Source organism: Electrona antarctica (genome assembly GCF_951216825.1).
Source record: "Electrona antarctica genome assembly, chromosome: 21".
NCBI lineage: Eukaryota > Metazoa > Chordata > Actinopteri > Myctophiformes > Myctophidae > Electrona > Electrona antarctica.
This window is the reverse complement of record NC_136802.1, coordinates 20,766,168-20,790,314: the sequence shown is the minus strand read 5'-3', so window position 1 is coordinate 20,790,314 and position 24,147 is coordinate 20,766,168. Positions and strand designations below refer to the sequence as shown.

At 43.4% G+C, this 24,147-nt stretch overlaps 2 protein-coding genes across 4 annotated transcripts; both read right to left on the bottom strand.

Moving 5' to 3' along the window:
• LOC306913698 (uncharacterized protein) lies at positions 1-8,702 on the bottom strand. Its single transcript, XM_079490515.1, has 4 exons — positions 8,359-8,702; positions 4,827-4,903; positions 3,084-3,321; positions 1-2,409 (listed from the first exon to the last, which is right to left on the bottom strand). The coding sequence occupies exons 1-4, from the start codon at positions 8,540-8,542 to the stop codon at positions 1,280-1,282; spliced, it is 1,629 nt and encodes a 542-aa protein (XP_079346641.1). The 5' UTR covers positions 8,543-8,702; the 3' UTR covers positions 1-1,279.
• A 1,258-nt stretch (positions 8,703-9,960) lies between these two features.
• Positions 9,961-23,957, bottom strand: LOC306913952 (E3 ubiquitin/ISG15 ligase TRIM25). Of its 3 annotated transcripts, none has more exons than XM_079490790.1 (12): positions 23,742-23,957; positions 22,448-22,737; positions 21,222-21,496; positions 20,210-20,434; positions 18,700-18,808; positions 17,520-17,618; positions 16,826-17,059; positions 16,431-16,453; positions 14,465-14,613; positions 13,410-13,574; positions 11,432-12,477; positions 9,961-11,089 (listed from the first exon to the last, which is right to left on the bottom strand). In XM_079490790.1, exons 2-11 carry the CDS (start codon positions 22,673-22,675, stop codon positions 12,296-12,298), a joined length of 1,689 nt encoding a protein of 562 aa, XP_079346916.1. In that variant the 5' UTR covers positions 22,676-22,737; positions 23,742-23,957; the 3' UTR covers positions 9,961-11,089; positions 11,432-12,295. The 3 variants fall into 3 exon arrangements, with proteins under 3 accessions (XP_079346916.1, XP_079346915.1, XP_079346917.1); XM_079490789.1 differs by having other exon boundaries at positions 23,803-23,957; XM_079490791.1 differs by having other exon boundaries at positions 17,520-17,615; positions 23,803-23,957.
• Between the last annotated feature and the right edge of the window lie 190 nt (positions 23,958-24,147).

Below are 24,147 nucleotides of genomic sequence, written 5' to 3'. Positions count from 1 at the left end.
TAATTAATTGTATATTCAAACTCCTGAGTTAGATGATATACCAACTAAAAATAAGTGCCGACAAAATCTACAGCATAACAGCATCTACAGCATAACACTTGGGAACTAATTTACTGTAAATGAAATAGTCTTCTCAGTGTGAGAAATTGAGTTTGTTTGTTCCTGTGTCATCTTTAAGTGTCTGTCTAATATTAAATTATAGTTTCACATAATTTCACAAAACACTCAAAAACAGAGATTGCTTTTTGCTTTGAAACAAAAATCTTACCAATTAATTTAAAAATAAATTGTAATAAAGACCTGGCTAGCAAATCAGGTTTCACAAAATAAGATTTCACATCATTTTCTAAACATTATTCAAAAGATGCTCAAATACTGCATTGCTGTATTTTGGCATCATGTGCCACCATTTAAATATGGCTGGACAAGTAAAACCAGACCTGACTAATAGGGATGGGAGATCATGGGACGATAATTGTTATTATCGTGATTATAACAAAAAACTAAGAATTAGATTTTGTTGAGCTGCAAATTCAGTACCCCTTAAACCCTCTATAGGTGATTAACCCAGCCCTCTAGGCGAGATCCTGGCGCTAGTGCCAGAGAAATCCGCAAAATAAGCAAGAGATGATGGGTCACTTCCGCGCAAGCCAGAAGTGATGTAGTCCGGATCTGTAGTGTAGGCATAGGGAACGGACGTACCATCACCCCCAGAGCAGCAGCATGATCAGCGTGGCTCAGATTAATGTTTTAATAGGCTATAAACATGGCATTTTATTCCAACCTTCTACAATGAGAGACCTATGGATGCTAGCCGCGGAAGCTAACGGAGGCTAGAAAAAAGGTAAAATAATACCTTGGCTGGTAATCCAGTCTGGCAGTGTGCCGTGGGTTCAACTCCTGATCCCGATGGCGTTTACTGCATGTCACCCCTCTCTCCCCATGTCCTGTCAGCCTACTGTCACTCTATCCCTCTATAAAAAAATTAAATAAAGGCGAAAGCCACAAAAAAATATCTTAAAAAATAATCGTAGTCTCGCGTGGCCAGACCTTTGCCTCTCGCAATTTTCAAATGCTTACGTTATACCGTCTGGAGCAAGGAAGCTCTGATTATGAGTGAGCGCAAATTTACGTAATGTAAAGAAGATATTTAAAATATATTTTTGTGAACGGAAATACCAGCTTCCTTGCTTGGATTCCAGATTCGATATAGCATTCGGAGATTGTGGAATAGTTATTTGGCTAGGTGAGACTACAATAATCGTGACATGTAATTTTCCTATTGTCCCATCCCAACTCGACTGGCATTGTCTGAGCCAGTGGCTATTATTTTAGCTATGTGTCCATTTGTCTTCTGATCCGCTGCGGGCCCATATCCCAGGTGTTTCAACATGTGCTTTATTAGGTTCTTCTTCAACCTGTAGTGCTTTTTCTTGCAGAAGATGCAGCGGTGGGGCTTCTCGCCGGTGTGAACTCTAACGTGGACGGCGAGCTTGCTCTTGCTGCAGTACTGCCTCACGCAGTACTCACAACGGAACAGCGGGGACTCCCCACTGTGGACGATCTTATAGTGATTCTTTAAGTTCCCCTTTAGTGCGAAGCACCTGCCGCACTGCTTACACATGTGGGGTTTTTCTCCCGTGTGGAACCGCAGGTGCCTGCGGCGATAAAGCTGCAGCTTAAACGTCTTGGTACACAGGTGGCACGCAAAGGGGTTCACTTTTACAAGCTGGACGACGCATGACTTCAGGTGCTTGGCATGCTGCTCTGATGTCTGACCAGTGTCTGCGGACCCTTCTAAGGCTGAGGGTTCAGGAGGATGCTCCTCCTTTATGTTGTCAAGTACTTCCGCCGACATCAAGGAGGGCCCATGACATTCTGATGTCTGAGTCAAGGAAGCGGACGGCAAACAGGACATTTGTGACTGGGACGTTTGATCTGGATTAGTTTTGCTTCCATTTACAAGCAAGTTATCATAACTCATTTTGCGTTTCGCTACACTTGGACGCCTGGGTACAGTGCGAGCTCTTAGTACTAATTGTCCACATGTCTCCTGCTGGGTAGCAACTCTTTCTTGGGAATCTTCCCTGGGTACAGTGCGAGCTCTTAGTACTAATTGTCCACATGTCTCCTGCTGGGTAGCAACTCTTTCTTGGGAATCTTCCCTGGGTACAGTGCGAGCTCTTAGTACTAATTGTCCACATGTCTCCTGCTGGGTAGCAACTCTTTCTTGGGAATCTTCCCTGGGTACAGTGCGAGCTCTTAGTACTAATTGTCCACATGTCTCCTGCTGGGTAGCAACTCTTTCTTGGGAATCTTCCCTGGAAACAACTTGATTCTGATCAGCGTCTGCGTTCCCTTTTGAGGCAGAGGAGGGTCCAGGACACTCGTCACCCTCCATGTTGTCCACTGGCGTGCATGGAATAAAAGCAAAAATAAAATCTCATGACGACATGAAACATTTGTGACAGGCCAAATCCTAATCTGAGACTTGGGAAATGGCCCTTTCCTGAATTAGTACAATTAAAAGAATTAAGATGTTTAGGTATTATCATTCAACACACAGAAAACCAGTTGATAAGAATCACAGATTGAGGCTTTTACCTTTGCTAAATATCTGAGACCACTAGGGTTTTATGGAAGATGCTTAATGCTTATGAAAATGTATTATTTATTTTCAAAATCGTTTAATTAAATTCAATCCCCTATCCCAACTTCCCCCACCCACAATCCCCAGTTGGACAGTTGGAAAGCAGTCTAAAAATAAATAAATAAACATAATAATAAATCAAGAAAAATGTTCGTAGCAGATAAAAGTACACATTTTTTGATTTGTTGCGGTTTGTTAAGTTTCATTTCAAGTCCTTCCTAGTCTTAAATCTTAAAATAATCAATAACCAAAAATAGCGGATCTACAAGCTCACAACATGTCGCACTGCGACGTGCTGTGAGCTAGAACGTCTATTTTCGTTGCGCAACATGCTTCCAAATGACTGAAGGCATGGTGTCATGAAGTCAGTCATGGCGAGTCATTGGCGACTGAGAACTTCAAATCCACGGGTGTGTGTTGTGAGTCGTCTCACCTTCGCCTTGACTCAGCGGCTCTGGAAGCTGGGCCTGGTCTCGGTCAATCGGCGTACCAATGGAAACATCCAACACTTCCCTTTTCGAGATCGGAGATTGTAGAGGTGCAGTAGTCGAGATGGAAGGTTGTAGATGAAAGCACGAGTCAGTCTGCGAGTATGCATCCTTTCTGGCCAGAGATGTTACATGGACAATCGTAGGGTGTTGTAAGGGGGGGTGGGGTTCGCTCTCCAATACCTTTAATAATAATGGTTTAAAAAAAGAATGATTGTTTTGAAATGTTTCGACATAAGCCACGCTTTACACTTCAGCGTGAAATGCAAAAATAGTGAAAATAGCTGATCTACAAGCACATAATGCATCGCGATGTGACTTGTAGTGAGCATGTAGATTGACTCTTATTTTTTACTCATACAAGGAACATGAGGACATTATATAGTCAGGCCCCAATCAATGCCATGATCTTTTACACACACACACACACACACAGTCTCTCTCACACACACACAGTCTCTCTCACACACACACAGTCTCACACACACACACACAGTCTCACACACACACACACACACACACACACACACAGTCTCTCTCACACACACAGTCACAGTCTCTCTCAGAGACACAGTCACACACACACACACACACACACACACACACACACACACACACACACACACACACACACACACACACACACACACACACACACACACACACACACACACACACACACACACACACAGTCACAGTCACAGTCACAGTCACAGTCACACACACACACACACACACACACACACAGTCACAGAGTCTCTCTCACACACACAGTCACAGTCTCTCACACGCACACACACACACAGTCACACACACACAGTCTCTCTCTCACACAGTCACACTCAGAGACACAGTCACACACACAGTCACAGTCTCTCTCTCACACACAGTCACACACAGTCACAGTCTCTCTCTCACACACAGTCACAGTCTCTCTCAGAGACACAGTCACACACACAGTCACAGTCTCTCTCAGAGACAGTCACACACACACACACACACAGTCACAGTCTCTCTCAGAGACACTCACACAGTCACACACAGTCACAGTCTCTCTCAGAGACACTCACACAGTCACTCACACAGTCACACACACAGTCACACACACACACACACACACACACACACACACACACACACACACACACACACACACACACACACACACACACACACACACACACACACACACACACACACACACACACACACACACACACACACACACACACACACACACACACACACACACACACACACACACCTTAAGTCAGGGGATCTGGGAATACATTTTTGGTGAAGACTTTTCTTCTCCAATGTGTTTGTAAAGGTGTCTACTGACATATCCCACATTGGTTTATATTCAACCACCCTAGGGGAATGTTTGACAGCCACTGAAAGTTGGGGTATCATACAACCATTATAAGGCAAACTGTTCTAAATGTAATTATGCTTTAAGTAGCATATGACGTGTCAAACTAGGGGTTTCCCATCATTCTGAATCCATTCCAAGCATTAGTTTTGCATGAAAAACACTCCTTGGGCTAAAAATGGCAATGCAAACACATTGGTGAAGAAAATTCTTGGTAAGAAATGTATTCCCAGATTTGACATTATACTGATAATATTCCCTGACTATCTCTGTTAATAATCAAATAAACAAGAACAGGTTGCTGTTTCAACCTCACCTCTTTTTTGAAGGGCACAGCAGGTGGTGGTGATGCTGGGACGTCAGGGGCATGGTTGTCTGTCTTGCATGGTGGCGCTGTATTTAAAGAGATTTATATGGAAAAAAAACGTTTTTTTATGAACACATTTTTATGAAGCATATGAGCAAGTCAGTTGTAAGAAAATAACGTGCTACACATTCCTACAATATGTATGTGTGCACAACTGTAGTCCCAGACCCAGATGCTTAGAGGGAGGTGTACAACTTTCCTATTGTGGTTCATTTTCCCATAGCCATAGCTTAATGTACTGTACTGTGTACTAGAAATGGATTATATTCGAATCTTTGATGTATTTACAAAGTGAACTCCCTGGGCAACTTCCAGGAAAGTCTGGTCAGCAACCAAGGAAGGTTGGTGACGCTGGAGAGACAGCTGACCTCCAGGAAAGACTTGACAGGGCAACAGGGGTAAGCAACATCTGTTGCAGCACTCGCAAGAGGGCACCAAGCAAGCAAGCAAGCAAGCTACAGAACGTACACATGAGCAATACCCCCAGTCTCCAGACAGGAGGGGAGGAAGAGAGACTCGATAGGACAGATTCAACGACGACACACACAGGCTCAGAGAAGGCTTCCTTGACTCAAATACACCAGAGTAAGGCCAAGTGTGGACAAGGACGGACACATGCACACCGCACAGACGAACAGTCTGGTGAGACGTAGGACGACACTAGGCAGGAGGCAAATCATAGTCAGAGACCTCTCAGTGCCTGCAATCCCCCAAGAACACACACGGCAGAGAGAGCCTCCTGTTAGTTCTGGCATGAGAGAAAGGACAGTTGGCGGGTCCGCGGGGGGTGCCCTGGGTGCAGCGGTCGCTGGGGTGTGGTCAGCACTGGTTTGCTGCACCTGGCCGGCAGGTTGCTGACTTCCCTGTTGGCCAGGTGTGGCCCTCCCCACGGCGCTGGTTGTGCCTCAGTGATGGCTGCGCCCAGGGTGCCCCTCCGTGGACTTGTCTATAGCTGGAAGCCTGGAGGAGAGGGGCAGTGACTTGGCCAATCACTGCTGACCCGCCAACTGGAGAGTGTAGTGGTTGAGGGTTGAAACACTCCAAGAAGGTTGGAGACCACCTGATGACCTCTCTTCCAGGCCAAGGCTTCATCCATTAGAAATGTATTTATATTCACATCTTTGATTAATTTACAAACTGCAATTGACACGTGTTTCCAGTTCAAATGTACTGCAAAGAAAATAAAATGCAGCTATGGGAAAATTAACTGAAACTACAGTTGGAGACAGACAGACATACAGCCATTACTGTATTGGTGGCCCCTTTGATTGATTGAAATTTGTATTCACAGTATGTAGAACAGGTACAGTACAAACGATTGTACAGGTCAATACAAAACTGCTACTGAGGATATAACTACAAATACCACTAAGACTTGTTTACATCAGTGTCCTCCATTTTCAATTCATCAGAACATATAAAGACATACAAGTAGACTGGATGTGTCAACAAACAGTATCATTGTAGCGCTTTCAAGCCCCTCAGTGAGCTGTTCACGTTATACATCAAGGGTACACTGGCTAAAATGCCTGTATGTTCTGCCTTAGCCCGTCTCCGGACCCCCCGGGTTGAGCTCCTTTGGACCCCTACCCCGTAGGGTCCGGTATCACCGGCTTCAAGCGACATGGGATGCAATCTGACTTACCCTGATTTACCCCTGTGCCGCGCTGTGGGTGTCACGCTGACATATTCCAAAAGAAGCATATGAACGCTATAGGAGACAACGAATCTCTGACCCCCCCCGCGAACGGCTCAGAAGCCGTTAAGTATTTTTAATGTTTGTACGACCGTTTTGGCAGCTCTCTTCCTTCCTTCCTTGACTTCCTTATTGACATCATATTGTACCGCCTCCATCACCGTGGCTGGCTACCTGCGACAGAGGCAGGAACGCGCAGATAGCCAGTTCCGGCGCTCTGTCGCAGGTAGCCAGCCACGGTGATGGAGGCGGTACAATAGGATGTCAATAAGGAAGTCAAGGAAGGAAGGAAGAGAGCTGCCAAAACGGTCGTACAAACATTAAAAATACTTAACGGCTTCTGAGCCGTTTGCGGGGGGGGTCAGAGGGTTCGTTGTCTCCTATAGCGTTCATATGCTTCTTTTGGAATATGTCAGCGTGACACCCACAGCGCGGCACAGGGGTAAATCAGGGTAAATCAGATTGCATCCCATGTCGCTTGAAGTCGATGATAAGGAACCCTACGTAAAGTCATCAAAATGTCAGAAACTTTAACGTAGGGTTCCGAAAGGAGCTAGTTCTGCCTGTGGGTTAAGTTATGTATTTGTTTTACATTATTTTATGATTTGTATTCCCTGTTGTATCTCTTGTATGTTAACCCCGTGTATGTATCCCTATGGACCTGAGTCTGCTAATAAAGTTGAATTGAATTGATTGTATGTTTTTTGTTTTTTTTGCTTTGCCCGGATACCCTTGCGATTAAAAGTTTAAGAACCACTGTGCTCTGCATGACATTCATTCCATAATCCATACACTACACAACATGGAATTCAGCCATACGGGGGGGACCCACATGGCTCTCATACGGGGGGGACCCACTAGCCGCAATTTGCAACTCTAGATTTTTTTACAATGGGATGAATCTAGAGTTGCAATACCCTCCATTGACTCCCCACTCATCATTTTGCGTTTGTGATCTGCTGGTCTCAAACGACGTTAAACTCACCAACATTGCAGCTGTAGTCCAAGCTTGATTTTTTCTCTTTCGATCTGCAAAGCTTGTTTTTCATAAAAATCTCCCGTAGACATGTTATGAGCTACTTTCTGTCCAAAATATTCCACAAGTGATATTCCGAGCCGCCATTTTGTATTTTTTCAACCTGCCGTAAAACAAGACGTGTGGGAGAGCGCTTGTTTAATAGAAGGCCGTGCGTGACGGGGCGTCGCGCTGCGTCGGCTTCTTCTTTGGGTGTCTTACCTGCGCAGGTAAGATTCTATTAAACAAGCTCTCCCCCTCACGTCTTGTTTTACGGCCCGTCGCAGAATTGCAAAATGGCGGCTCGGAATATCACTTGTGGAATATTTTGGACAGAAAGTAGCTCATAACATGTCTACGGGGGATTTTTATGAAAAACAAGCTTTGCAGATCGAAAGAGAAAAATTCAAGCTTGGACTACAGCTGCAATGTTGGTGAGTTTAACGTCGTTTGAGACCAGCAGATCACAAACGCAAAATGATGAGTGGGGAGTCAATGGAGGGTATTGCAACTCTAGATTCATCCCATTGTAAAAAAATCTAGAGTTGCAAATTGCGGCTAGGGACCCACATGGCTCTGGGGGGACCATGCTTAGCTGCTCTGGTCCATAACTCTAAACTGCCGTTGGTGCCGTTGCAAGGGCATTTAGCTATGGACTAGCCCTGACTGTCATGAAGTACGAGCGTCATGTGAACCATGGCTAGGCTATGGACCAGAGCTAGCGCTAGGAGTCGGACGACCTGCTTATCTTTGTTGTTTGTGAAACTTACAAGAAGAAGACTGGTCTTGTGGAGGCGAGTCCCCCTCCTCCATTGTACAAATATTAACGCTCGTGCTGACATGATAGACGCGGGTTATTTCCGTCACAGCATCGTTTAGTAGAGTTTCCAGCACGGATCTGAGCTGTGCGCGGAACAGAGACACGCGTGGACCTTCTTCCACCAGCACGGACATTCTGCTGGCTAGTGGCTAGTGCTGCGTGTACGTCTGCAGTCTGCAGACTAATAATACTAAACTGCTGCTAGGCTAGCCTAGCGCAATCTGAGAACCCACCGTCAAAAAATAAAGGAAAAACAGCGAAGTCAACGTATGTCTCAGACTTAACTACAGCGGGGCGGAGTATATTGAAGAAGGAACGGTCGTGTGTCACATTCTAGTAGTCCGTGTGGTTCAAGCCGGACCCACTTCTTAATTGATTGAAAAATGTATGCTTTTGGTTAGACCAGAGGCTCTGGGTTAGACAAAAGCATACATTGTCACATACTATGGTCCGATATCTCAAACCCTCAGTCACCCTACCTCCCACGGGGCAGCACACCTAAACCTAACCTTAACCCTCTCCCAAATTGTCCCAATTCTTAACGCACCCCTCAACAACCTTAATCCAGTCGGACCAATGCTATGTCTAAATATGCCTCCCAAATCGGTAATAAAACCAGAAAAAGCACTATTAAGACTTGTTTACATAAGGGTCCTCCATTTTCAATTCATCAGAACATTTTACTGTGACAAGGCAGGAAGTAATTGATAGTTTCGGGAGAGAAAATACTATTGTCCATGGTTGGGGAAACATCTGAGACCATCACTCACTGGACATTGTTACATAAATCCAGAAGGTGGCAGTAATGCAACACCAATTAAGGATGCAAGGCAAGCTGCCCACAGAAGTCCAATGTTTTAGTTTTTGATGTGCGTCCCTGCCCTGGCTGGTTATCATCCTACCTAGCTTCCACAAACTACTCCTGCTTTTAAAGTTTGCTTATTCCATTTTATTTATCGGTAATGTGTGTGTGTGTGTGTGTGTGTTATGTTAAATTTTAACTGGCAGTTACTTGTTAGTACTTTGTGTAAACTGTAGGTTATTTTTTCCATATTTTAAGGACTGACTGGACCAAGTAATTATTTGAACACAACAGGCTTTATTCAATTATTCAAAAATCACATAATAATTAAGCAATGAGAGCACTCCATTTTTGTAACATTCAAATATTTGTAATCTAAACATCATAGAATATTTGTAATAAAGTGCAAACTTCCCACCACCTCACCTAAAACTTTACAGAATATCTTAACTCTGCATAGAAACACATCGAAGACATAAGTTAAAAGGGCAACTTGGCAGGTTTTTAAACCAGAATTATATCGTTCATTAAACACACAAATCTTCCCTGTCCTGAAAAATCTCTGCTAGCCTACGTACTGTATTGACGTGTGCGTGCCAAAACAACTTAGCTGGTGGACATTTTCCAGCATCTTGTAGACACAACAAACACATTAGTACAGAATGCGTTTTAAAAATGTCCAAAGAAAGGATTCAGATTCAAAATCTGCCTAGGTTGGCCTTTAACACATTCTTTTTTTTAGCACAACAGTCACGTCGTATAAGCTGCAAGTGAACTATATTAGTTTACCATACAGAAAATGCAGCGCAACCTATTTATATATTATGTCTTTTCCCAATATACATATAGTACATATGCGGTGTGGTGCACATGTTTAAGTCTTTGGTTTGCAGTGTGTACATCAGACTTCTTCCAAGATTGGTCCTTGGCTCGGGGGAACCCAAATAAATAATGTTCCTCGGTGAACACACATACTGCTGGTTTTCTATCACAGTGGTTCTCAGCCTTTTCAGGCGTTGTGACTTGTGAGCATGGATATAGGCCTTTTTCTTTTGCTTCTTTCTTGTATAATTTGGCATTGAGGTATGAAATGTTTATTAAAAGTCCTTGAATTGTCAAGTCCATGTCACTTCACTGTCAGGTTGAGAACCACTGTTCTATCCTACCAGACAATTCATAGTAGGCCTACAGTCGCCTCTTCTCAACAAGTTATATTTTGGGCAAAAGCACCACTTTTTTTTGCACCATATCATCATCATCATCAAGGTGCCCGTCATGTTGAAATCAAAACGTATAGGAAAACTACGTGTATTATTAAAATGGCCCTCAAATGGTGAAATTACAACAAATCTGGGGATTGTATGTGAACATTGTAAACAAAACCCAGTTTAAACCCTCAATAATTATTCTTGTCTTACTAAATTTCCCATGGCTAAAGAGTAATGCCTCATCATCTATGCTCATAGATGCCCATCTCACGTGACGGCATTGTGTGCCCAAAAACAGCCGAGCTACGAGCTTGTAGGTAGTCTGTTTTTATTCCCCGCGCGCGACACAGTTTGAATTGGGCATACCGGTAACCTGTTTAAACTCTGTCGGGTGGAAACCTCATATGTCCACTTACTTTTCAGGATTCAAAAGTAGCAGATCTACTGTACAAGCTCAAAACGTGTCGTTTCAAGCCACGTTTTGAGCTTGTAGATCTGCTACTTTTGTGGGACACTGTAGTATGATCAAGTAGGGTATTCATTTACAGGAAAAACACTACAAAAGTTAAAATGTGGAGATAAGAGGTTTCTGCCTGACAGCAATGATATAGAATACAGCAACATGGATTGTTTGTGGATTTAGAACACCGGTTATTCTTTTTAGGATCGGCCTTAAAGGAGCATTCAGTGATTTGGGTGATTTGGACAACCACCCGGTCCGCCCCGGTAACAAAATGTGCACATGCACACGCTCTACAGTGGGGGGAAGTGCAACAGGCCAACAGCATGTGCCCCCACTTGATCATGATTGGAGGAAGGCCCCTCTCATCCTGATTGGATGAAGGCTTTGCCACCCGCCACCAAAACTGAAACTAGGGTTTTTTGACCCCAGGGGCTCACTGGGGACAGGGAGGAACTCCTTATATGGTCAGCACACTCTATGGTAGGGAGGATTATCAAAAAAAAAAAAAAAAAAAAGTGATATTTGAATGAAGTGAAATCACTGAATATACCTTTAAGGATCGGTCTTAATTCATGGGTTAAAGTGGTTCAGATGCATTCAAGCATGCAGCAAAAAAAAGAGACGCATCTTAACTCTGGCATGTGAACCCAGCAACAACAGTCCAGCGCTGTCAAAATTGACCGTGAAGCATTTCAGCCCCCTGGACAACAAAACAAAGTTCACTGCACCCTCGTCAACATTCTGGTCAAGCAAATATTGCCCAATACAAACAGCAGTACATATAGCAGTAAAGGCAGCACCATTATACACAGCAGTATCATACATTAAAGAGGTTCACACTGGATAGTGCCGTCTGTGCAAAATGTGTTTTGGCTCCCGAATATTAAATGATCTATAAAAATACATGTTGGAAGTTTTGAGGCAAAAAGAAAAAAAAAAGTATCAGTGGCCGTTTTCATTTGCTTTCAAACATTCCAGTTTTATATGACAGGGCTGGGCAATATATTCATATTATATCGATATCATAAGCGACACGACTAGATATCATCTGGGATTTTTTATATTGCAATTATGTGATATGGCACAAGTGTTATGTCACTTGAGTCGCATTCGTCAAATATGTCAAATTGTCAAAAACTAGCTAAAATAGCCGTCCTACAAGCTCACATGTTTTCGAGCTTGTAGATTTGCTTTTTCGATATTTTTGGAAAAGAATAGTATAAAAGAATACTGTCAAAATATGATCATTATCATAATATCGATAGAGACATTTTGTAAAAGAAATATGATTTGATTCTGTCCGTTTATTGCCCAGCCCTATTAACACAAATGATTATAGCATCAGTATAATCAGCCAGAGAGTTGCCGAAAAAAAGGAATGAAAAACGTGCCAAAAAAACAAATACAAAATAAGCTACGGTCTGGAAGCACGAACACTAGCTGGCATTATCACTTCATCCTCGTCGTCGTCGTCCTCCTCCTCCTCTTCTCCTAACTCCTCCTCTTCCTCCTCTTCCTCCTCCTCCTCACCCTCTGGGCTGTACACGTCGTCAGCAGACTCGCTCTGGTCCTGTCCTTCCTCCTCCTCCTCCTCCTCTGCAAGGTTATTATAATTAACCAAAACAAATTAATACAAATGACCAAAAGTGTAAAAAAAAAAACTAACACTAAAACTAAAAGAAAAAAAAAGAAAAAATATAATAATCAAAACGAGCAAATCCGCTCTAGAAACTAATTAAATCTAACCAACTGATATGTTTTAAGCCATTAAGACCTACTGACCACATTCTGCGAAATGTCTTCTAAATCCTGACAGTTTTCTGAAAAACGTCAGTGGTGCTCAAACGTTTTCATGTCAAGGACCCCCAGAATTTGTCTGCAGACCCCCCCCATCTGAAAATATGCTGTTCTAGCCAAAGATATTAACAAATATAGATGCCTCATTGGTCGCTGAAGTTCGTTGGAGCGACCGTCTCCAACGGGAGGGGGAAGTCAAGCGAAGTGCTGCAGGCTGCGTCACTGCCACTCAAGCGACTACTGGCCAAGCAAAGCACGTCTTTCCCGGGACTTCCGTTTACATTGCCAAAGCAAGTGCCGCTGGGAAACGTCCCCTTCCGTTACGTACCCGGAAGCTTGGCAAGCTTCCGCTTTGCTTCACAAGGAATCTCGGGAAAGCTTGCCTCCATGTTGCCTTCCCTCGAGATACAAACGCCCTAGAGCCGGAAGAGGAGTCTACCTTTATATGTCTATGGTTCCAGGGACCCCCAGAAGCAAATATTTAAGTTAAAAACGCCCGCTGTGAAAGAATATCAAAGATTTGCACACATTTTCACGATTTTTCTAAAATAGCAGATCTGCTCTACAAGCTTGTAGATCTTCTATTTTTCCAACAGCAAACGTTTAAAATAATGGTTAAGGTGGTAAAAACCTAAGGCGACACAGATGTGTTCCAGGTCTTAATGGGTTTAAATGTCAAAGCTAACTAAAAATAAACTAAAATGAAAAATAAAATCCCAAACTATTATAACCTTGCTCCTCTGCCACCTCCTCTTCGTCGTCGCTCCTCATGTCGTCCTCCTCCTCCTCTTCGCTGCTGTCATCCAGGTCGTCATCATCTTCCTCCTCCTCCTCTTCCTCACCCTCTTCCTCATTCTCCTCTTGCTCCTCTTCCTCCTCCAGCACCGGAAAATTACCTTTAAAAAATACAAATCACAATAACAATAATTCAGACAATTAAAGTTTAAAAATAAGTGTATAGTGCTTAGTAACGCATGAATGTTTTAGAAATTATTAATTCATGATGAATTAAGTATTTATTAACTAATGCTTAAAAGTGTATTCATTTCAACCAGGGAAACTCCCCCCCGTCAGGTGTAAAGGGGCGACTTGGACACTCATGCATGAAGGAAGCATGAGTTCAAGTCCGTTGCTCTCCCCAGGTTGGCGGAGGGTGTGTAGAGCCCAGGATCACATTAGATAATTGACAGGGGTGAAAAATGGGTTACAAAATCGTGGGATAAGAATTAAGAAAAATAAAAAAAGTGTTAATTTATTTAAATTGCTACCCAATCGTTTTGGCTAGAATCCACGCTGGGCAAGACCTACACTGTAGACGGTATCATTTTTTGGGGGGCGGAAGTTGCGGGATTTTGGCGGAAGTACAGCTCAAGGAAATTACGTTGACGCTTTACAAATCAGTTTACATTCTCTGTGAATGAAACAAGAAAAAATATCATATCTGGGTGAAATGTATCCGACGGATATTCCGGTCCGAACTTCCGCCGATACCTTCTAAGCCTTAGGTTGTGACCAGGCTTTTCTCCTCGCAGATGAGTAAGGATGGGGTGTGGCTAGCTAGAATCACGGGAAATGTTATGTGCAAAGGCTCATGGGAAAAGTAGTTCCTTCATTCTTAACATTATGTACACACTTTTATTTCCTATTATTTTAATGACAAGAGTCTGGCTGGTTTGACTTCAGGCTTTAAAAAAAACCTCTTAATGAGGATAAAAGGATTGTCTTTTATGAAAGGAAATAACAGATAGTTGCAGCCTAACAGAATTGAAAGTATTCGTCTTCTTACACAATGAATCGATTGCAGTGATTATGGGAGAGTGGAGCTCTGCTTCCAGTACTTTTCTCATCTCCTCTTCCATCTGGACTCCCAGAACATCCGTCTCCATGTTAATGTATTCAGGGTAAAACAGGGACTTTCGTAGCTGTCGGCGGCACCTAAGGATGGACACACACACTTTATGAATGGCATGTTTTTTGTTTGTTTTTTGCATTTTAACCATAAGCCTAAAGTACATTAATGTTTTTCGGCTTCAGGCACTAGAGGTGTGCATTGGCACTGCCCACAGGATTCAATTTGATTGCGATTAAATTCCATGATGCATCACACTTTTCTATATTACTGCAGCATATTTTTCATCAGTCAATACAAGCAGTCAGATATACTGAACATATTTTCTTATATGCAGTATAACAATTATATTATAAATAATTATATTTAGGCTTCGATTATGTCACGTTGCTGCATCGATGCAGAATCGTGCACGGCCGAATCGCGATGCATTGCTGAATCAATCACACACACTTTATTAATTTGTGTCTCCACACACACACACACACACACACACACACACACACACACACACACACACACACACACACACACACACACACACACACACACACACACACACACACACACACACACACACACACACACACACACACACACACACACACACACACACACACACACTTCAGGAGTACAAGTAACAGCGTCTTCGCCATATTTGGCGGCTACCAATAGTAGCCGTTTAGCTGCTTTTTTGGCATCCCAAGTTGTTGTAAGGAAGCCTCTTACAACCAAACTATGTGCATGTCCTAGGCTGCCGAAGATAAACATAAGTAGATTGCACCTGTCTGGAGGAACGGCTGGTATTTAATGACTTTGGTCATAAAGCCTTCCTCTAAGCTAGAATCAAAGGTGCAGGCCACTTCAAGAATGAAAACTGATCTGTTCCCTTCATTGACAACAATAACATCTGGTGTGTTAGCAGAGAGATGTGCAAAAATGTCAGGATTTTCAGTATAGAGTTGAAACATGGAAGGTTTGACACAGGAATGTTTGTACAGTCTCACAGACAGTGTAAAATGTTTAGATATGTCCTTTGTTATGAGATAAACTATTCTGTCGTGGCGTGCCATGTAAAGCCCTTTATAGGCATAACAGCCATTCAGAATGTGTGACATAGTTTCTGTAACAAGCCCTGTGGTGTGATGCAAGCAATGAGGTGCATGGGTGGAGGGGAACCAGAGGGAAAGGTTGAGTTTGGTGGGAAGGATCTGTAACCTGGCTTTTACGGTAAAGGTGATAATGTCCTCATTGAGAGCAGTGTTCCTTAGAAATTAATGGGAAACAGAATGGTCAGCATGGGGCAGGCAAGCAAGTTTCCCCTGGAGTTTGAGTCCAGTCCAGTGTGGTTGTTGCCGATGTTGGAACATATCCAACAGGCTCCGCCGGGCACCCTTAGATGTCAACAGGTGAGTGTGTCCGCTGTAGGTTACTGTTGCTCTAACAGAGGTGAGAGGGTCAGTTATTATGTCCTCGGAGACCTCCACAGTCAGGCTGTGCCCACTCTAGGGACACACCGGCTTGGACACAGAGGTCGTTCAAATCCGGCCAATCCCATGAAACTTCAAAGCCTGGGGAGCGAGTGTCCAGTTTCCCACTGGGTTTCCTTTTGAACCAAAGGAAGTGGGGCTCTGACTCCCTGGCTAAAGGGACCTTGCGTCTCTTCAAATCGAGGAACAGGGAAGATCTAGCCAGCTCCCTAACATCCCCATCATCATTATTCAGCACATGCTCCCCACACACACACACACACACACGACTGCATTGCGAAACATTGTGTATATCTGCCATAATAGGGCTTAAGTGAAGTGATCAATTTCAGAAGGAAATTAGCAGATGTGTCAGCAAATTACTCCCGTTTTACTGGGATAATATTGCCATGAAGACAAATAAAAGTACTTACTGTTTTCCTGTTGTCTTGTATGCCTAAAAAGAACACATACAGACGCGTGTGACTACATTGATTCCATGCAGTAATTATCTATTTACACGTAGATATTTAGCAGATGTTCTTCCCCAGAGAAATGTATAAGGGTGAGGAAAATGCAGAGTAAGGTCAATAAAGATCCAATTGTACAATTGTAGATCAGTCTATTTTGGGTGAATTGATTTTTTCAGTGTGGAAAGAAAGAGCCTATTGTATGACAGTGTGTCCTGCTGTGTGACGGAGAACAATTTCACTATAAATTAAAATCTTTACGAAAGTTTATTTCGTAAAACGATAGCGATTATCGTCCCATCCCTAGATAGAGTCGGGCAAAGGGGTTTGCATTTTATTATTATTATTCTTTTGCTTGCCTCAATAAAGCGAAAGGGGTCGTTCTCGCTCATGAGGCCCTCAACGCCGACTCGGACCTCCTGGAGTCGCGCCTCGTCCTGGCAGATGCGAGAGATGTTCTTGAGGATGGCGGGCCCGTTGGCGTCGCAATGGAGCTGCGTCCAGTGCTGCAGCCGGAGGATAAAGCCGTCCACTATGACCTGCATCTCTTCGCGCAGGCGGCTCATGCACTCCTCCGAGTCCTCCATGAATTTCTACACAAATGAGGAAGAGGAGTGCAAAGAGTAAAAGGCTGCTCCTTCAGGTAATGGATATGTAGGTGGGGGGGGGGGGGGGGGGGGCATATGTTAGTCCAACATACCAATAGTCTGACACACGTGGCCGGTTAAGACTCATCCGTCTCTCCGAAATGCATTACCAGTTAAGACAATATTGACTTAGTTACATGGCCGGTTAAGACTGAGGTTAGGGGATTTACGTGGCCGGTTAGGACTGAGGTTAGGGTTAGGGTTAGATTTAGGGTTAGTAATAGTCGGACAACGCGACCAACGTCTCTGCGTTTCCAAATCGCAGCCAGTCAGCTGAGCTTCAGGCGAGCTTGCTGGCTCGATTGCATTCGAGTGATAAGTAACCTTTGATTTGAAAAGTAACAGTTTTGGACATATGAGGTTTCCACTCGAAGAGACAAAAAATATATAAATGAGGTCTTCTTACTCGGTTCTGTCTCTCCTTCTCCTTCTGCTCCTGGAGCTTCCTCTCTGCCCAGTTGTACCTCCTCTCCACTTTGTTCAGCTGCCTAGTCAGCGACCCCTGCTGTTGATGAAAATAAGCAGAGGACACGAGAGAGAGAGAGATTAAATCAGTGGTTCTCAAAGTGAGGGGGTGGAACCCCCAAGGGTCCTTGAGGGTGTTCCCTCAAGGACCCCCCAAGGCCCTCAAGGAACCCCCAAGGGTCCTTGAGGGTGTTCCAAGAGGAACAGTTAAACCACTTTAACCTTATTTTATACTTTTGGATATTTGAAAATAGCATATCAGCAAGCTTGTGATGTGACACATTGTGAGCTTTCACATCTGCCATTTTTTAAACATTTTTGAAAAATCTAGAATTTTATTTTTAGAATAATAATTTTGAAAAATATAAAAATACACAAATCTTTTATGGTGGCCCCTGGCATAATGTCTTTCCAGGTGGGGGTCCATGGCCAAATGCATATTAATAAGAAAAGAAAAGGACTTTTAATAAAATGCGTTCCCTCCCTGGAACAAAATATTTATAGATGGGAGGTCTATATAATTGTGGGTGGTCCTTGACATGAAAACGGCACCTCTGCTCTCATATAGCAACATATGTGCTTTCAGAAAACTGTTAGGATTTAGAAGACATTTGTAGAATCAGCCTCAGGTCTTAATGGGTTAAGATAAATGCATTTGGCTTAACTCTCCACCCGGAAAACCATGTGATATCATGAGCATCTCTCCCTTTCTCTGTTACTAGTCATTCACACTATTCCTCCCTCTCTCACACAGTCAATTGAATTACTAGTCATTCACACACACTAGTCATTCATGCAGATGCCAGAGGCATCAGTGGTCATTGTGTAAAAACAAACAATGAAAACGTGGGTCACCTGATCAGAGAACAACAGAGCAGCAAGGCTAAATAATCCAGTGTTCTCTCTTACAGTTTACCCATTTAGAGATACTTTTCATGCCCTTTGCTGTTATGTTTTCAGTCATTATAAATCACATGGGTGTCAAACGTTTTAATTTCAAGAACCTGCAGTTTAGTAAGCATTAGGCCTCGGACCCCCAACTCTGAGAGTGTAGTGTATGAATGGAACTTTGTGTGTGTGTGTGTGTGTGTGTGTGTGTGTGTGTGTGTGTGTGTGCAGACCTTGAGATCTTTCATGGTGTTCCTCAGGGTCTTGATGGTGTGCTCCTTGTGGCCGCCTTCGATGACACAGGCGTTGCACACCAGCATCTTCTCATCCATGCAGTAGTAGCTGTGGTGACAAGTATAGCAAATTAACTGACTTTACAAAGCCCGTCTTTGTATTTAGAATTTATTATCATCATCATCCCGGGGGGACCGAGCTTTTGCGGCTCGGGCTCATTTGCTCTGGAACTCATTTGTTTCTCATCATGTTTTTCCTAATAAGGCCTAGGTCATATTTTATTGCTCAACTTGTTTTATCAGCTGACTACAAATGCTTCTTTATTTTTTGTGTACTGTATGTTGTCTTTTGTTTTATTTTCTATTTTATTTTTTCTCTCTGATGATTTCTGTTTAACGTCTGTAAAGCACTTTTGTTTGGAAAAGCACAATATAAATACAATGTATTCATTCATTAGTATGCATTTCAATACAGACTGACTGACAGACAGACAGTCAAGACAGACAAGTTCTGTACTGGTCTGTGTCAGTTTTCCATCAGGTACAACTATGGAACAGCTATAGACGAATTCAGAAACGGGTCTCATGGTCGCAGCTTACACATTTCCTGTAGGCGGAGTCGACATAACTGAATGGTAGAGTGACTGATGTACAGTCTGCCTCAAACGTTACTCTTTTACCTGCTTTTTACTAACACTAACATTACGAAGATGCCCAGAACATCGGGATGAACCTGTGTAGTTTATGGCTGCTCCAACAGTAGTGGCAACATTCCACCGCGGTGGCTGAGAGCAGAGCCATAGAGTAATGGTTGAGACAAAGCAGTGAAAGGTCCTGAAAGATACATAACGTCAGTCTTACCCAATACCCAATCTTTCTGTTTTATGAACACAAGGCTGCTGTACTTTATACCTTATACTAAAGTATTTAAAGTATGAGGTCACTCTACCATTCACCTTAGTAAAGAGGTTTTTTAAGAGGCAGGTTTACCCCGCAGTTATGTCGGCTCCGCCTACAGGAAATACGTAAGACCCGTTTCTGAATTTGTCTATACTGTGATCTACTTCACAGAATCATTTTAAATATATGCTTAGAATCAAATCTATCAATTCAATGTCTTCCACTCTTACACACACACAATATACACTTTTCTACAAATATGTACTTTTTCTTTTTAATTTATACTGTGTATCCATTGTTGTATTATTTATTTTGCCCAAATGATTTTTGTATATTTTTTGTTGTTAAATGAGGTGAGATTAACCTTATACCTGTACACCCCACAGGGGTTTCTAAATCTCTACATTTCTAAATCTCACCTGCAGAACCCTATAATATGTTGTTGTTTCAAATGTATTGTTTTTAAATGTGCAAAAAAAAAGAACCATCACATCCGCTTTATCCTGATCATTTTCAGAGATTTCGTCCGTTGTACAAAACTGTACGACGGAAGCATTTGAAAATTGCGTGAGGCCAACAGTCTGGCTCACGAGACTTACAGTATACGTACCTGTATATCTCGTCGTGGTTCTGGCACTTCCTCCTTCTGAAGTCGTCCGGGGCGATGGGGTCAGTCAGCACGTGCTCCCGGAACGCCGGCAGCTCCAGGTGAGGCTTGACGTGTTCCTGACACATGGACACCTCGCACTTCAGACACATCTTCACCGCCAGAGGACGACACTTGGCGGCTGCAGGCGCGGACACGACGACGGATGCGCCTGCAGTCACCACGTTCCTACAATTTACAAATAAGGTAATTTTAATCCAGAGCGATTTACAGAAAGCAAGGACAGGACAACCAAGGTACATCAAAAGCATAAAGGAACAGTAATCTAGGATCATCGTTAAACCAAGAGCCGATCACCTAACAGTATAGCGGTGCAGGCTGTGTGTGTGTGTGTGTGTGTGTGTGTGTGTGTGTTGCGTGTTGCAGTGGTCAATGGGGGTGTGTGTGTGTGTGTGTGTGTGTGTGTGTGTGTGTGTGTGTGTGTGTGTGTGTCGAATGCGACCCCAATTAACTGACTACTCAGTGCTGTGAATGGCCCGGCTGCTCAACAGTGTGTGACCCGAATGCGACCCCAATCATCTGCAGGGGTCAATGGGTCGCACTACAAACAGACAGAGTCGTATTCTAAACAGACATAGGGACACACATTGATTTTCATTGGAGCGGTGTGCACCGTTCAAAAAAAGAATCAAAAGATGTTACAGTCATGAAGTGACATTGATACATTCCAAATATTATCAAAGTGTTCCGAGGTACCCCTTGACTTGCGTCAAGGCACCCACTTTTCTTTAATTTTTATCCCACGATTTTGTAACCCATCTTTTTCACCAGTGTCAATTATCTAATGTAATCCTGGGCTCTACACTTTAGAGGCAGTTTAGAGACCAGGATTACGGCATGGTTTTTGTGAGGGCACCTACCCTAGGGGACACAGGGAGAACATGCAAACTCCACACAGAAAGACCCTTTCGCCAACCCCACCTAAGGCACCCACTTTGAGAAAGCCCTGCCTTACCCGTCGTCCGTGGAAGTAGAGGAGGAGGGTCCTCCCGGGGCTTCTTCCGGCGCCTCGACTATATGCGGCGCCTCGGCCGCGGCTGTACAGTAGTCACACAGCACTGCAGCCAACGCGGTCCTGAGAGGCTGCTGCTGCACCCAATGGGACGAGGAGGAAGATGAGGGTCCCGCCCCGTGGGTGGAGCTGGCGGCGGCGGAGGAGGAAGCAGCTGCTGCCGCTGCGGCTGCCGCAGCCTTGCCTCTCTTCCGGTAATCCTCCGCGATGTTGGCCAGCTTTGAAAGGCATAGAGAACACAGTGTTAATCTCAACAACCTATTTTGTTGTAGTTTTAATGTAATTTTGTTTTAGCTAAATTTTTGTCTTCTGAAAGGTATCACTACACCGGCAGCAGCACAAAAATCATAGTTCCATGTGACAGAGGGGTCAAAGTTGAACGAAAGTTACTCGTCTATATGGTAGGTCACCAATACAAATGACCCCCACCAAATGACCAGAACTACTTAATATTCACCAAAACGAGACCTCCCACCACAGGACCCAGGCAATCAATTAAAATTTGCAACCACTATATAAATGGTAAATGATAAAAGTATTTCCTACACCTTTAAGTCCAAAAATCTGAACTAATAACTAGGGCTGTCAAAATAACTCAATTAACCAAGTTAATTAAATTGTGAAATTAATCAGATTAAAAATGTTAACTCAATTAATCCATGCTTGGATGACCCTCCCCATACACCTCATAATCCCATCCACTCTGCATCTGAATGGGGAAAAACACAAATTGGTTATTGCCATAAAAGGCTGCAGTTTCCATAATATATAACAATATACAGAAAAACATGGCATATTTTGAATGGTGATTAATCATGATTAAATACTTTTTAAACTGTGATTAATCTGATAAAAAAAAATTAATCGTTTGACAGCCCTACTAATAACCCTTTAACAATCAATATTTAATTTCAAGCTTTTTTCCACCCACCACGCCCATATCCCCCCACCCAACACAACAGTGGTCGCCAGATTCTTAGTCAGGGTGGTGGTCCCTGGTTCATAATCAGTTGAAAATAGTTGAGATAAATCAGTGGGGTTCTCAAAACGTTTTCATGCCAAGGATCGATCGACCAACCACCCAAATAGGCGGATCCCCATCTGAAAATGTTGTGTGTCAAGGAGGGAGACCGCCGGAATAGAAGAGTTGTTTCCTTCCTTCAACTTGCCTTGAAGTTCTTCTGGAGGCAGATGGTGTATCGGTGGCTCTCGCGGCACTCGGGGCAGCGGAACCGGCCACGCTCGGCCTGGCGCTTGAGGCGGCGCAGGCACGCCAGGCAGAAGTTGTGTCCGCAGGGCAGCAGGTGGGGGTCACGGTACACGTCCAGGCACACGGGACAGGTCAGCTCCTCCTTTAGAACGCTGGACTGGTCGGGCAGCAGGCCAGAGGCGGCCATATTGGGGACGGGGAGTAGGCAGGTAGGGGAGGGAGGGAGGGAGGGAAGGGTGGTCGTTCAGACTGCATGGTGGTGATGAGAAGAGGGAAGGGGGGGTTAGTACTAGTAGAAGTGGTGTAAAGCAGTGGTTTTCAACACTTTTCATATCAAGGTTCATTATTTATTTAGCATTTGAGCCACAGACCACCTGAGATTTAGCCTCTCAGACCCAAAACGTAGAAGGTTCTGTTCACAATTCCATGCTGTATTGATGTTGGTACCATAGGAGAGATAACAGGCAAACGTTAAGTAATGCACATGTTTAACAATAATTTAACTCTTGAGAACGGGTCGTCCATTTGGTTTAATTTTAGATCTATAAGGGTCCATTTGGATTTCCATCATTTAGCTGGGGACCACCTGAAACGCCCTCAAGGACCACAAGGACCTGGTTGTGGACCACCAGGCTAACCACCCAGGTGTTTGGGGGTGCATGTTTGTTTCAGGAATACCCCCCCCCCCCCCCCCCCCCATCAACAGATGAGGCTTGTCGTGACAGATACAGTATTGATCACACCTCACATGGTATGATAGTCTTGGACCAAGGCTGAGAGTGAGCTTTATTTTAGCGATTATTCTTATTGATTGATTGATTGATTAATACTTTATTAGACAGAAATGTAAACAGTACAGTCAGCCACTTGGTCTACTCTAAAAGGATAGCAGCACCCAAAAAAGTCCTTGTTTCCATCCGTGTCCTATGCATTCAATTCATTATGAAAATATCAATAAACAGAAAAAAAAGGATGAAAACAAGGGGTTGTTGTAACGGGATACCAGTGTGACACACTGCATTGTGTATTATAGTGTTATTATAGCTGGTTATGAATGGGAAGACAGTGCCAGATTATTATGAATCCTAAATCACACTAGATAGGTTATTATTATTTTGAATCACTCAAGTGCCAGATATTACTTTGAATGACATTAGATTAAATAATACATCTCTAAAATAGGCGCGTTGCACCTGTATGCGTTAGGCTAGCATACGGTACATCAGTCGATAACATACCAGCAATTAATTTACCTTTCCTCTTCTTGGTGTCACGACTCACGATTCAGATTGATTTGGTTGAGCTTGTTATTACCTCTCGCTTTCTGGAAGCAGGAGACAGTCTCAGTCATCAGCCGTTCGGTTGTGGTTTATTCTATTTCTGCTGGAGTTTTCCACCGGGAACACGAAAGTGTTGTGAGAAAATCAGTGTAGGTGTAGCTTTGTACACCATAGATAGACTGTGAGCAGGTTGCTGCAGGGAGGGATGAGGGAGGGGACATGCTGCATAGGGTATGTTTCTGCCTTAAATATTCCTGTAAGGCTTGCATTGGCTACAATATCCTCTGCTCAATTCAATTTTGATTTACATTGTAGAATCCTGTCCATCCTTCAGTGTTGATGTAACAAAATAATGATAATTTAATAGTGAACCTTTATA

What these genes read in the sequence shown, in the direction of transcription:
- LOC306913698 (XM_079490515.1), bottom strand. Translation starts at nt 8,542, where the DNA reads ATGTCCGTGCTGGTGGAAGAAGGTCCACGCGTGTCTCTGTTCCGCGCA. An exon ending in ACAAGACCAGTCTTCTTCTT is followed by an intron (nt 4,904 to 8,358) that starts GTAAGTTTCACA and finishes CTTTAAATACAG; the next exon opens with CGCCACCATGCAAGACAGAC. An exon ending in GCCGCTGAGTCAAGGCGAAG is followed by an intron (nt 2,410 to 3,083) that starts GTGAGACGACTC and finishes CATGCACGCCAG; the next exon opens with TGGACAACATGGAGGGTGAC.
- LOC306913952 (XM_079490790.1), bottom strand. Translation starts at nt 22,675, where the DNA reads ATGGCCGCCTCTGGCCTGCTGCCCGACCAGTCCAGCGTTCTAAAGGAG. An exon ending in AGAAGGAGAGACAGAACCGA is followed by an intron (nt 17,060 to 17,519) that starts GTAAGAAGACCT and finishes TCATTTGTGTAG; the next exon opens with AAATTCATGGAGGACTCGGA. An exon ending in ACCCCTTTCGCTTTATTGAG is followed by an intron (nt 16,454 to 16,825) that starts GCAAGCAAAAGA and finishes TGTTCTTTTTAG; the next exon opens with GCATACAAGACAACAGGAAA.